Genomic DNA, 15,157 nt, shown 5'->3' on the forward strand with positions numbered 1-15,157 from the left:
TGTTATACCTAGATGACAAGTTTGAAGGGAGGTCTATCTAACTTGACACAGACTCCAAAAAATACGCTAGCAAAATAATGCATACACTTTAAAGACATATATAAGGACATTAAGCATACCCATTGCAAAGCACCACAAAACTGGAAGCAAAGCCGCCCTATCTAATAAACAAACATGGCTGGCCTATGTACGCATACAGTACAGGCTTATTTATAGAAACATATCAAGTAATATACATGGAATGGATATGATCCACACACATTGCAGGGTTACCTTCAGGCTTCAGGGGCCTATATAGTGCATTGTTGGCTGCTAAAATGTATCATGGTAGTTATATACATTTTTATGCATGTAATCTTAAATGAATCACAGAGGTATATCAAACCTACCAACAATTTTAAATGGGAATAACTGTTGCCTTTCATTATGAATATACAATTTAACCACTTAAAGACCCGCCTATTGTAAATGTACGTCCTCTTTTTAAGCATGGATATCTCAGTAACGGCAGCAGCTGCTGCCACAACTGAGATATCCATGTTTTCAGCGGGCGGCCGTGTAAACGATAACGGCGGTCTCCGCGGCGGATTCGCCGCGAGATCGCCGTTATCGGTGGCGGGAGAGGGGGCCCCCCCCTCCCGCCGCTTTTCCGCGCCCTCCGTCGCTTACCGGAGCCGTCGGTAGCGGCGGAGGAGATCCGATGCTGCCGCCTGGAGAGTGAGGACTTGAGTGAGGGCAAGATGGCTCCCACCCGTCCTCATAGCTCTGCTGGGCGGAAGTGACGTCAAAACGTCAATCCCGCCCAGCCTCTTAAAGAGACAATTTTTTTTTGTCATTTTTTTAAATGACAAATTTTCCTTTTTTTTTTTTTTTTTTTTGCATTTAAGCCTAAATATGAGATCTGAGGTCTTTTTGACCCCAGATCTCATATTTAAGAGGACCTGTCATGCTTTTTTCTATTACAAGGGATGTTTACATTCCTTGTAATAGGAATAAAAGTGATCATTTTTTTTTTTTTTATATTTTAGTGTAAAAAATAATAAAATCAATAAAATTAAATAAGAAAACAAAAACATTTTTTTTTAAAGCGCCCCGTCCTGACGAGCTCGCGCGCAGAAGCGCCCGCATACGCTAGTAGCGCCCGCATATGAAAACGGTGTTCAAATCACACAAGTGAGGTATCGCCGCGATCGTTAGAGCGAGAGCAATAATTATAGCCCTAGAGCTACTCTGTAGCTCAAAAAATGCAACTTATAGAATTTTTTAAACGTCGCCTATCTAGATTTTTAAGGGTAAAAGTTTGACACCATGCCACGAGCGGGCGCAATTTTAAAGCGTGACATGTTGGGTATCATTTTACTCGGCGTAACATTATCTTTCACAATATATAAAAAAATTGGGCCAAATTTATTGTTGTCTTATTTTTTAATTCAAAAAAGTGAATTTTTTCCAAAAAAAGTGCGCTTGTAAGACTGCTGCGCAAATATGGTGTGACAAAAAGTATTGCGATGACCGCCATTTTATTCTCTAGGGTGTTAGAAAAAAATATATATATAATATTTGGGGGTTTTAAGTAATTTTCTAGCAGAAAAAAATGTTTTAGTCTTGCAAACACCAAATCTGAAAAACACCTAAGGTCTTTAAGTGGTTAAACACACTTCTGTTGTCTTTACAACAATTTCTCTCTACTATGATGTTATAGCAGCATACATGCTGAGATTCAACATAAATATAGAGCATTGTGAGCATTTTGGTTACTAAATAGCACAATTTGGTATACAGATCTCCACTTTAGAACCAACATAGGGACATCTATGGAGGAAAGAGGTAGAGAGTGATTGGTCTCCAATATAAGAACACAAAATTGGTTAAGCTGGACATTTGAATTCAATTCTGTAATTATAGTAAAAAAAAAATTGCCTTGCATTACCTATCCCATATAAATAATCAATGCTGTGAAAGCAAACCCAACCTGACCCTTTGTAACATAGCCAAACACAAGACCTCCCAACAAGAAAGGGCAACATCGCTAGCTTTCATTTATAATGATGTGTGAAAATAAGTTACACAATTATTTATGGGGTGGACCAGTAAACAAACAAGAAGCCCAGCATAAAAATGTTACATTATATACTTACATTATTAATAAACAAAATACAATGTTGGACAACGTCACTTAATTTTTCTAGAATTCCTGTAGCCGCCACTATCGGCAAGAGTACACCTACTGTATATCCTTTGTCTCAGTAGACGTGGGTCTTATTGCAACTGGTCCTAAAATGTACACTGAATACCCACTGACTTGAAAGGGGCCACTTAATGAGCCTAGAAATCCCCAGTATATAGTCTTGTTAGAATCAAGACAAAAGATAATTCATTACTGATGTTAGCAGTGATTTTATGTAGCATTGACTGTTTGTATACGGGGGCCAGTGCATGTTCTGTTTTACACCCTGAACGGACTTGTTCACGATATGTTATGAGAACTTGTAGGAGGACTTAAGTGCCAAATCAGGGAGAGACCACACACAGTTGTTAAAGTTTTGGTTATCTTATATATTGAATATAGAGTAGCAGTAAATAATTATAACAGTACTTGAAGGCACAGATGTAAGGCAATAGAGCAGTTGGTATTTGGATAGTGTTACAAGGCTTGGGCCTGTATTACCAAAGGACAGCTTCTTCTGGAGGCATGGTGATTGGTGGTGTACGGTGATGGCACTGTAATGGCACTGGTATGATACCCACATTCCTACCAGAATGTTTCCTAAAGGCAGTCGTTGCCCCTGTTCTGGCCCTGCCTACAAGGAACCTTTCCCTTCTGCTTTTCACTCTCCTTAATAGGTGGGGTCTCTGTCTCTGGCCTACCACTTGCTCCAGGAACACTTGATTGATGCAGATAACTGATTTAAAATATTTCACTCTCTGGATGTGCAAAGCTGGTAAAGACATAGCCGAAAAGATTTGCAGCTGTAATTGCAGCGAAAGGTGGTTCTGCAAAGAGTATTAACTCAGCGGGGCTAAATACAAATGCACGCCACACTTTATATTTATTTGTAAAAAAAAATTGCCACTTTGCGTCAGTCTATTACATAAAATCCCAATAAAATACATTTACGTTTTTGGTTGTAACATGACAAAATGTGGAAAATTTTAAGGGGTATGAATACTTTTTCAAGGCACTGTATAACAAGCCAATGTTTGACTTCAACATCCATGCTCTTTTGATGTATTTCAATGATCTATCTAAAGTGGAGGTTCACCCAAAAACTACATTTTTAACATTAGATTGAGGCTCGTTTTGTGAAGGGGAATCAGGTGTGGTTTTTTTTTAAATCGAAGCAGTACTTACCGTTTTAGAGATAGATCTCCTCCGCCGCTTCCGGGTATGGGCTGCGGGACTGGGCGTTCCTATTTGATTGACAGGCTTCCGACAGGCTTCCGACGGTCGCATACATCGCGTCACGAGTAGCCCGAAGACCATACCCGGAAGCGGCGGAGAAGATCTATCTCTAAAACGGTAAGTACTGCTTCGATTTAAAAAAAAACACCCGATTCCCCTTCACAAAACGAGCCTCAAATGTTAAAAAAATGTTTCGGGTGAACTCCCGCTTTAAATACATTTTAAAGGTGTTTCAATGTTGCCTTTCTCTATCTTTTATTGAAGCCGTAATAAAAATATTGGAAAATAAATACATTTTAAAGCATGTATTTTTTGAACCCTAGGAAAAATAGTGAATTTCTTGACCAACTTTCACAGCCTGCAAATAGTTCCTCCTACAACAGCTATGAGAGAACACCAAGTGCATGGGTAAGAGTTTAATTTTATCATAATTATTTACAAATTGTTTCAAATGTGCTATAATAATGTGTCTTAGATTTTCAGAGTAAACAATCAAACTAAACACAAACTATGGGTTTTATTAGCTAATAGAGAGAGTAAAGGGAAATAATAAGCAGCAGATACTGTAATTAGAAATCATTTCTCTGCCGTTTAAAGGTATACCTCAAAATTATAGCGGTATTAAACCCAAAAGTGAATATTTATTATATTGCAGCTTACCAATTCTTAGATGTGATGGCTGCATTTATTTCTTTTTTAGGCTTTCTTTCTTTCTTTTATTTTCACCTGATCATCCAGCCAGTAAGTCTTTTGTTTTCCAACAGAATATGGAGCGGTTACAGGGTTGAGAAAAAATATTTACCACTAAGAGGGATGCTTACAATTAATAGCTTTTATTTATGTAAAACCTTTATCCAAAAAGGAACACAACTGTTGCTGTAACTGCTTAAAACGGAGGTCTAGCGGTAATTTTTTTTAAATAAAAGTCAGGAGCTACAAACACTGTACCTGCTGACTTTTAATAAGCACACTTACCTGTCCAGGTTGCCCGCGATGTCGACCGCCCGAGGCTGATCCGTCACTCGGACCGGGTCCCGGCGCCGCCATCCTCACTAAGGGAAACAAGCAGTGAAGCCATGCGATCCTCGTCTTCTGGGGTCCCTTGGCAGCTCCTCCCCGCTAGAGTAACCCCCTTCTGGGAAGCGCTCTCCCAAGGGGGTTAGCTTGCGGGCGCGCTCCCATGATAAAGTCGGTGGCCATAGCCGCTAAGTGTATCACTCAGCCCCGCCCCCTGGCGCACTGCGTCACTGAGTTGATTGACAGCAGCGGGAGCCAATGGCTGCGCTGCTATCAATCATCCAATGAAGAGCCGAGAACAGCCGAGAAGACCGGGCCGAGAAGCCAGCGCATTCACGACGCAGGACTTTCAAGAGGGCTTAGGTAAGTAAACGGGGGGGGGGGGGCTGGGGGGGCTTGTAAGCATCGGATGTTTTTTCACCTTAATACATAGGATGCATCAAGGTGAAAAACACGAAGCTTTACAAGCCCTTTAATTGAACAAGCTGAAATTAGAAGCTGATTGGCTACCATGCACAGATGCACCAAAATGTGAGTGCTCCGGTTTTAGTAAATCTTCCCCAATGTGTGTCACTGACTGCATCATCAGAGAGAAAAAGACTAAAAAGAGAAACAAATGCAGCCACCACATCTAATGATTGGTAAGCTGCAATATATTACATTTTTGGTATTGGATTTAATACGGCCTCAGACATTAAGATGCATACAATAAGCACATCCTATCTCCTGAGTAGTATAGATCATCATCTCTTTTGTACATAATCGTGTGATTCTGAAATGCACCTCTTGGTGATGTAGAATCATTGCTGCTTCTCACACAAAGCACGTTGGATGGATATAGAATTCCAGTGCTAAGATTCCCTGAGCTGCCCATCAGATCCAAATCTTGAAAGTATGTGATTGGTATTGCAGGAGGCAAAGAGAATTGTACATGTAGCAGAAAAAGATCAAGTGGTCCATCAAGTCGGCCCTGTTGTTGATTTATTTTTTGTTTGTGTTTTGTTTTTCTTCTTTGAAGGCATTTCTCTGAGTATAGATTTATGTTTTTCCTAAGCATGTTTGAGTTCTCTTGTTGTTGATGGACTCACTATAACTCTGCTGGAAGTCTGTTCCAAGCATCGACTAGTTCTTCAATAAAATAATCATTTCTAAGGTTAGTTGTGAACTTCCCTGCTGCCAGTTTGAGGTCAGGGTTTTGATTTTAGCTTAATTTTTGGCAATACTGCCCTTCCCAAGCTTTTTCTACTGTGTTTAAAGATTTCAGTCATGCACCCCCTTTCCCTTCTTACCTCAAGGCTGTACCCAAGGTCTGAGGCCCCGTGCACACGTCCGAGGAACTCGGCGGGCAAAATACATCGTTTTGCTCGTCGAGTTCCTTGTGAAGCCGCCGAGGATCTCGGCGAGCCGAAATTTCCCATTGAACAACGAGGAAATAGAGAACATGTTCTCTATTTCCTCGCGGAGATCCTCGTCGGCTTCCTCGGCCAAAAGTGTACACCGCCCGGGTTTCTCGGCAGAATTCAGCTCCGATCGAGTTTCTGGCTGAATTCTGCCGAGAAACTCGGTCGTGTGTACGGGGCCTAAGTGAGGTCTATCTAAAGATCTATATAAGACAATCAGGATCACCTTCTTTCTGCTGTTCATACCTCTAGTGGTGTACCCCAGAATTCTGTTTGCTTTTCCCATTTCTATGCCACACCGATTGATCATTTTACAGTCACTTGAAATAAGGACTGTCATATCTTTTTCCTCTGTATTTCTGGCCAACATTACACCCAATCCTTTTTTAAAGCGTTTAGATCACAGGCGTCAAACACAAGGCCCACGGGCCGAATCCGGCTCTCCAGGCCATTTCATCTGGCCCTCGCACCTCTCCTGCAGCTGCAAGAGAGCTGCAGCCCTTCTCTGGTCCTCCTCCAGACCCTTACTTTCTGCTTTCAAGCAATGCATCCAGCTTCTTCCCAGCAGAAGCATAAGGCCGCATTCACACCTGAGCGTAGCATTTTCGGTAGTTTTTTTCTGCGTTTTGTCGCGCGTATTCACACGTCTTTTATCATTTGTTGCTATGTTTGTAGATTTTTTTTATCTTCTTCCTGGGTGAATGTTCTATTTCACAGAACAGATTAAAGCGACAAAACGCCTGTAGAAACGCTCGTTGTCGCGCTAGACGCTTGAATCGAGCGTTTCCATTAGTTTCGATGGGAATACAAAAGTTCAAAAACTCCCAAATCAGCCCGATTCGTGTGACAAAAAAGGGTCCAGAACTTGTTTGAGCTTCAGGCGTTCGGCTTCAGGCGTTTTGAGTAGAGATGTGAACCATCTCCATTGAGAATAATGTATTTTTTCCTCTCTAGCGTTTGATAGCTTCAGGCTTCAGGCTACAAAACGCTCAGGTGTGAATGCAGCTTTTTTTTAGTCTGAAAATGCCCCCCTTGGCTTATACTCGAGTCAGTGTCACCACTTACTGTTCCGAGGCCGCTCCGGTGTGTGCAGGTGTGCTCGGGGCCGCTCCAGTGTGTGTGCAGGTGTGCTCGGGGCCACTCCGGTGTGTGCAGGTGTGCTCGGGGCCGCTCCAGTGTGTGTGCAGGTGTGCTTGGGGCCGCTCCGGTGTGTGCAGGTGTGCTCGGGGCCGCTCCAGTGTGTGTGCAGGTGTGCTCGGGGCCACTCCGGTGTGTGCAGGTGTGCTTGGGGCCGCTCCGGTGTGTGCGGGTGTTTTTCTCTCTTTCTGTGACATATCCAAAAAGGACTCTTTCTATGCTAACCCTTCTCCAGTATCCGCTTAAGAAAGTTGACTGGAGATATACGGTAGTTTATAGTCTCCATCCCATTTTAGGTTTATTTTCTGTACCTCTGCATGGATTTATGACTGCATGGATTTATGACTCAAATAAAAATGACACTTCTTACACATCAACTGCAGTGCTCTGTGCTAAAATAACTGAGCAACCACCACTGTTTATAAAAAGTCTCCTTACTCAGATTTATTATGCAGAGCAATAGAGGGAATAAGTCAGACCAGGTCTAATACTGGATGCTGGTTGCTTAGAACACTAAAGAAATTTACCGTACCAATAGCTGCTGCACTTTCCACCCTAGGCTTATACTTGAGTCAATACGTTTTCCCATTTTTTTGTGGTAAAATTAGGTGACTCGGCTTATATTCGAGTATATACGGTACATTGGACTACTAAATGTGCTTGCAAAATTTCATTTAAACGTGTAGGCTAAGAATTTGGCTTTTTCTTCATATTGCTAAAAATACAGTTGTTTATTTTTTTATCTTGATACAGGATATGCAATTGTGTCCTATAAATTATGCATATTTTATATTTATACAAAAAGGAAGAAATTGTCCTGTTTTTATTCTGTACTAGGTTTCTAAATGCCCCTTAATTGTATTACGTATTTGTCTGTTACTTCTGGAAAGGTTAGGGGCACTTGTAATGTGCAGTAACTAACACCTACAATACTCATGAACTTTGGCCCCTGCCATAATTTGATTGGAGGAGGCAGTGTAGGAGATGCCTATAATTTGACTTGCGTCCCTATGCAGACTCCTGGGGAAAGCAGAATTACACAAGCAGGAAATTACATTTCTAAGAAGTGGAGTAAAAAGTAAACTGTATATACAGTAGAATGGCTCCGGAAGCCATGATAACAAGACATATTCGATTTTAGAAAATTCTAGTATCAGCGGATTAAATTAGAAAGGTAATTTTATTAACATTTAATAAAAAAAGTCTTGTGCAGCTAAAGTTTCCTTTAACCTAAAGTACGTTTTTATATAGTAAAGAATTTCCAAGCCAAGGAACCTGTGTTGGTTTTGTGCAAGTGAACCAAGGTAAAGTGTCTGTAAAAACAAAACCTAAAAAAATGGCATATCACTGGGGGAATATACCCCCTGCATATCACAATCCCTCCCTTTACTCGGTCCCCCACTTCACATTACAGTTTCCTCCTTCACAATAGTGATCTCAGACCCCCTTCACAATAATGTTCTGAACCCCCTTGACATCCATTTCCTCTGCCCTCCTTCACATCACACCCCCCCCCCCCCCACACACACACACTCACTTTCTCTGCCTGCCTTAACATCACTTTCCCCCACAGCCACGCCTTCTGCCCCCCTAGACCCTCTCATCGTTTTTTCCTCTGTCCTTCTGCACATCACCCCTCCCCCCCCCCCACACACACACACTCACTTTCTCTGCCTGCCTTAACATCACTTTCCCCCACAGCCGCGCCTTCTGCCCCCCTAGACCCTCTCATCGTTTTTTCCTCTGTCCTCCTGCACATCACCCCCCCCCCCTGCAGCCATTTTCTCTGCCCCCCTTCCTTTAGCCTAGGTTCACACTATAGTGATGCAGGTACCAGTGCAATTCCAGCGCCGATTCCCGCATTGCATCTCTCCTGCAGGCAGTTCACACTGCCCTCTGCGAACCGCTTCGGGCATCAATACAATGTTAATGATGCCCTAAGATAGGTTCACAGATCACAGTGCGAACTGTAGATTTGGACAAGAATCAGATCACATTATTATATATATATATGTATATTTATGAAACAAGTAAATAAAAAAACAGTCAATTCCCATGGGTTGATTTATTAATGGTAGCCAATCAGCTTCTAACTTCAATTAAGCTTTGACAAAAAATAAATAAAAAATAGCTGATTGGTTTCTATGCAGAGCTTGACCATATTTTGCACCCTCCAGTGTTAGTAAATCAACCCTCCAGTTTTGCTTTCATGTCTTGAGCTGTCAAAACTGGAATTTTTTTTTCTCAGTGACAAAATTTTGCATATACAGGTAGTGCAGAATTATTAGGCAAGTTGTATATTTGAGGATTCATTTTATTATTGAACAACAACCATGTTCTCAATGAACCCAAAAAACTCATTAATATCAAAGCTGAATATTTTTGGAAGTAGTTTTTAGTATGTTTTTAGTTTTAGCTATTTTAGGGGGATATCTGTGTGTGCAGGTGACTACTATTACTGTGCATAATTATTAGGCAACTTAACAAAAAAAAAATATATACCCATTTCAATTATTTATTTTTACCAGTGAAACCAATATAACATCTCAACATTCACAAATATACATTTCTGACATTCAAAAACAAAACAAAAACAAATCAGTGACCAATATAGCCACCTTTCTTTGCAAGGACACTCAAAAGCCTGCCATCCATGGATTCTGTCAGTGTTTTGATCTGTTCACCATCAACATTTCGTGCAGCAGCAACCACAGCCTCCCAGACACTGTTCAGAGAGGTGTACTGTTTTCCCTCCTTGTAAATCTCACATTTGATGATGGACCACAGGTTCTCAATGGGGTTCAGATCAGGTGAACAAGGAGGCCATGTCATTAGTTTTTCTTCTTTTATACCCTTTCTTGCCAGCCACGCTGTGGAGTACTTGGACGCGTGTGATGGAGCATTGTCCTGCATGAAGGACTGGGAGTTGCGCTTGACTCCATCCTCAACCCGAAAAGGCCCCACAAGCTCATCTTTGATGATACCAGCCCAAACCAGTACTCCACCTCCACCTTGCTGGCGTCTGAGTCGGACTGGAGCTCTCTGCCCTTTACCAATCCAGCCACGGGCCCATCCATCTGGCCCATCAAGACTCACTCTCATTTCATCAGTCCATAAAACCTTAGAAAAATAATTCTTGAGATATTTCTTGGCCCAGTCTTGACGTTTCAGCTTGTGTGTCTTGTTCAGTGGTCGTCGTCTTTCAGCCTTTCTTACCTTGGCCATGTCTCTGAGTATTGCACAACTTGTGCTTTTGGGCACTCCAGTGATGTTGCAGCTCTGAAATATGGCCAAACTGGTGGCAAGTGGCATCTTGGCAGCTGCACGCTTGACTTTTCTCAGTTCATGGGCAGTTATTTTGCGCCTTGGTTTTTCCACACGCTTCTTGCGACCCTGTTGACTATTTTGAATGAAACGCTTGATTGTTCGATGATCACGCTTCAGAAGCTTTGCAATTTTAAGAGTGCTGCATCCCTCTGCAAGATATCTCACTATTTTTGACGTTTCTGAGCCTGTCAAGTCCTTCTTTTGATCCATTTTGCCAAAGGAAAGGAAGTTGACTAATAATTATGCACACCTGATATAGGGTGTTGATGTCATTAGACCACACACCTTCTCATTACAGAGATGCACATCACCTAATATGCTTAATTGGTAGTAGGCTTTCGAGCCTATACAGCTTGGAGTAAGACAACATGCATAAAGAGGATGATGTGGTCAAAATACTCATTTGCCTAATAATTCTGCACTGCCTGTATATATCATGAAGTAGTTTAGAGGTTATAAAAAACAAAATCAGCTAATAATTATGAACATTTTAATTAAAATTCAGATCTCAAATAATGTTAATAAATCAAGATATCTAGTTAAAGCGGTAGTTCACCCCCCCCGACACGATTTTACCATCGAGACAGGCATTGTAGCGCGAGCTACAGTATGCCTGTCCCGATTTTTTTAACCCCGGACTCACCTTGTAATCGGAGATCGTATTTTTCGGCTCCCGCGGGGAATGGGCGTGCCTATGGAGAGGGAGGATGATTGACGGCCGGCCCTGGCACGTCACTCTCCCCGAAGACAGCCGGAGTAGGTCTCGGCTCTTCACGGCGCCTGCGCACAGGCTATGCGCACGCGTCGTGAAGACCAAGCCTATTTCGGCTATTTCCGGAGAAGCGTGACGCGCCAGAGCCGGCCGTCAATCATTCTCCGTCTCCATAGGCACGCCCATTCCCCGGTATCTTCGATCTACGCGTACAAGGTGAGTACGGGGGTAAAAAATTCGGGACAGGCATACTGTAGCTCGTGCTACAATGCCTGATTTTATGGTAAAAGAAAAAAAAAACCAGAGTATAGATCTTGGTAATGTGAATGTATCATCCATAATAAATGAATAAATAACATGGATAATAATGATTACGTAAACAATTATAATAAATTATTTCTGTTCGTATAAAGAAAAATATTCTTCAACTGACTATTAAGCAGAGCTAGCTGTAGCAGCTACATCAGGGACTGACTGACACGTAATATGCAAAGCTTTTGTAAAATGTAAAGTCTCAATTTGTTCTCTATTTTATAGGAAAGAAGCCCATCTGGTAAAGAACAAGACTGGAACAATTATACCGTAATGACATTACTTTTATTTTAGCTCCTCCATTAATATTGTATACATAAAAATATATATTAACTATATTGACAGCTTCTATTGTATTTTGAATACCTTTTCTTACATTCCATATGTCACGGCACAGGACCAGGATGAAGAAAGCATGTTACAGCTAGCACTGAAAGAATCTATGAAAACGGTGTGTATGACCTTACTGATTACAATATGAGATCAAACATATAAAATCCATTCAATTTGTATCAAATCAGGCTAGCTCTTGTACATACATAGTTTATGGTAGATATAACGGAGATTGTACAGTGATCAATAGTATTGTATAATGTATGGTCCGCATAATATAAATCAGTTGAGAACATATTTTGAGTTATTGTAACAATTTGTTATGATTTTAAGGCCTTTTTCATATGCTTAAAAAAAGCTAGATAAAAAAACACTGGATGAAAAATGCTAATAATAGCATTTCTGTGCCAGCTTCTAGTAGCTTTTAGAAGCTTTCTGAAGCATTAGCATTTTATTAGCATGTTTGCAGTACACAAAAAAGAAAACAAAAAGAAAGCTCAAAAAAAGCATTTTAGTAGCATTTAGAGGCAGTTGGGAGCATTTAGGAGCATACAGCTTTTTTTCTGCTGGAAAAACACTCAAAAACTTTACAATTTATTTTCTGCTCCTAGACGCTGAAGTTCACAAAATGCTTTTGTTCTATGCTAGGAAACTGATCTTGTTACATTGGAAGAGTATCGTATGGTGAATAAAGTCTTACCCATATTTAAGTGCATATATAAAGGCAGGGCCTGTCCAAAAAAGTTTAACAAGATCTGGTAAACCTGGCTGGATATTGCGGACTCCTTCTGGAAGGATACCCCACTCTCTCAGCCATAAAGGGCTATGGGCAGGGTGGTTCTGGGTGGTTCTGGTGATCGCTGGGTGGCTGGGGGGTGGTTGGGGTGTGAACAGTCTGGGCGTGGGGGTGGGGGAGCTGGTAGAAGGTCTGGATGGATGCTTGGGTGTGCGTGGGTGTGTGTGAATGTGTAGAATGATTTGTTCTGTATCTAACAGGTATTTCCACTATTCGTTGTGTATCTACGATAGGAGGCCAAGTGTGGTCTACGTGGGATACCCTGGAGCAACTGTTGTTATTGTTCCTCCGTTGAGGGACCGGGGTACTTATTCTCAGGGAGGGCAAAATGGTTGATTGATAGAGGCTTGTTGAATTCTACGTCAATTTATGCTGGTGTTGTAACAATTACTGTGCCTTTTTTTATGATTGTAATTGCAGAAAACGAATAAACAAAGTTAAAAAAAAAAAAAGAAAGAAGAAGTTCACAAAATGCTAATAACCTAAAGTAGTGTGCATGGACACATAGGGGATTATTTACGAAAGGGAACTCCACTTTGCACTACAAGTGCACTGCAAGTGCAGTCACTGTAAATCTGAGGAGTAGATCTGAAATGAGGGGAAGCTCTGCTGATTTTATCATCCAATCATGTGCAAGCTAAAATGCTTAGATGTCCTCCTCAGTTCTAAAGCAACTGCACTTCCAAGTGCACTTGCAGTGCACTTGTAGTGCAAAGTGGATTTTCCTTTTGTAAATAACCCCCATAGGATAACACTATTAGCTCCTAGGAGCAGAAAAAAGGCTAATAACTTCTAGGAACTTAAAGCGGTTCTCCACCCTAAAGTGGAGTCCCGCTGATCGGAACCCTCCCCCCCTCCGGTGTCACATTTGACACCTTTCAGGGGGGTGCAGATACCTGTCTAAAGACAGGTATTTGCACCCACTTCCGGCCCGGCATTCACGGGCAAAAGACGGGCATTCCGTCACATCCCGTCTGTCCCCCGTTGTGTGCTGGGAACACTCGGCTCCCAGCACACAGCGGGAGCCAATCGGCGGGCGCGGCGCGACTCGCGCATGCGCCGTAGGGAACCGGGCAGTGAAGCCGCAGCGCTTCACTTCCTGGTTCCCTCAGCGTGGATGGCGGGGGGAGCAGCAGAGAGACGAGCGATCGCTCCTCCTCTGCTGCGATCGGCGCTGGACTCCAGGACAGGTAAGTGTCCTAATATTAAAAGTCAGCAGCTGCAGTATTTGTAGCTGCTGGCTTTTAATATCATTTTCCCGTGGCACATCCGCTTTAAAAAAAAAGAAACACTAGTGTGCACGAAGCCTGAGATTTGATGGTTTATAGTTTCATGATTGTATTTAATACATTCAGTGGGCATTTGTATATGAGGCAGTTTAGTCAGATCTTTTTTTGAGCAACAGCTAATTTAAAAATCTAAATGTTTACAAAAAATTACTACAAAAATGTATATGTCACATTTAGCATAGGAATCAAATAATAGCACTACATAGGAGCTAGACCAAACACTGCTTACTAAAGCATATGTCGGTATTCATTTTCTTGGTATCATATTGTAACAGCCATTTACATGTGGATAGAATACTCAAGACCACTGTCTCTTTAAAGGAAATGTATAGCAATTTTATATGTTTTCTTTATTATGGTTAGGACTAAAAAAAAAATATTTTTAATTTTCTCCTTGCGCCCGCTCTAACTATTTGAAAATAATGTGGTTGCATGGGCAGTTTCCTGTGAATGCATGAACTACAACTACCATCAGCCATTGTGGCTTGTTGCTCTGAATGGACAGCAAAATTGCTGATGAGTGGCCTCGTAGTTCATTCACAAGCATTGCAACGTGTAAACAGTCTTCCTGAAAGCTGCAAGAAAGAAAGCTCTATTTGTGGGGAAAAAAGGGCGGAAATTTTGTTTGGGTACAATGTCTCTCGACCGCGCAATTGTCGGTTAAAGCGACACAGTGCCGGATCACAAAAAATGGCGTGGTGAGGAACTAAATCCTTCCAGGGCTGAAGTGGTTACAGCAGGACAGCATCTTTCAAAGCTCATGAACCAAAACTGTTGTGAAACAGAGTAGAGAAAATCAGATTATAAATATTTCTGAATCACCAATGCACCTGCTCTTCTTTGTAAACCAGACAGGTCTCTGTTTTAATCAGTCAGTCACAGGGTGCAAGCAGGCAAAGCTGGACAGTTTATTAAGAAGCTTAATTGGGTTGTAACGATTCATGTTTTTTCACCTTAATGCATCCTATGCATTAAGGTGAAAAAACATCTTACGATCACTGGCCCCCCAGCCCCCCCCGTTTTACTTACCTGAGCCCTGGAAAGTCCCGCGTCGCAAACGCGCTCTTCTTTAATTTGCTCAGTCTTCTCGGCTCTTCATCGGATAGATTGATATCAGTGCGGGGCCGAGTCCTGTAGGCGGCGGCTATGGATGCCGAATACAGGACTCAGGAGCGCGCCCGCAAGGTAACCCCAGAAGCAGGGAGGAGCCGAGACAGCTGCCAAGGGACCCCAGAAGACGAGGATCTGGGCCACTCTGTGCAAAACCTTTAGTGTGACTTGAATTTGCTTTTTTTTATTATTTCATTGGAATATTTTTTAAATTTTACTTTAATATTCAAACTTTTAAATTTAGAAAAGTAAAGTTCCCAACAAATTTGTTTCCCTTTAAGAACTGTGTTTACAAACTTTATTGCTTTGGTCAGTGTCATG

At 41.8% G+C, this 15,157-nt stretch overlaps 1 protein-coding gene across 2 annotated transcripts in view; it reads left to right on the forward strand.

The window, feature by feature from the left end:
- Positions 1-15,157, forward strand: part of EPSTI1 (epithelial stromal interaction 1) — a 121,116-nt gene that overhangs the window by 60,487 nt on the left and 45,472 nt on the right. For both annotated transcript variants that reach the window (XM_040341299.1, XM_040341300.1), the window contains exons 7-9: positions 3,727-3,811; positions 11,534-11,578; positions 11,706-11,759. In XM_040341299.1, coding sequence (XP_040197233.1) covers positions 3,727-3,811; positions 11,534-11,578; positions 11,706-11,759 — 184 coding nt within the window. The remainder of the gene's footprint in view (positions 1-3,726; positions 3,812-11,533; positions 11,579-11,705; positions 11,760-15,157) is intronic.

The sequence above is a fragment of the Rana temporaria genome, chromosome 2 (assembly GCF_905171775.1).
Source record: "Rana temporaria chromosome 2, aRanTem1.1, whole genome shotgun sequence".
In the NCBI taxonomy this organism is placed as follows: Eukaryota; Metazoa; Chordata; class Amphibia; order Anura; family Ranidae; genus Rana; species Rana temporaria.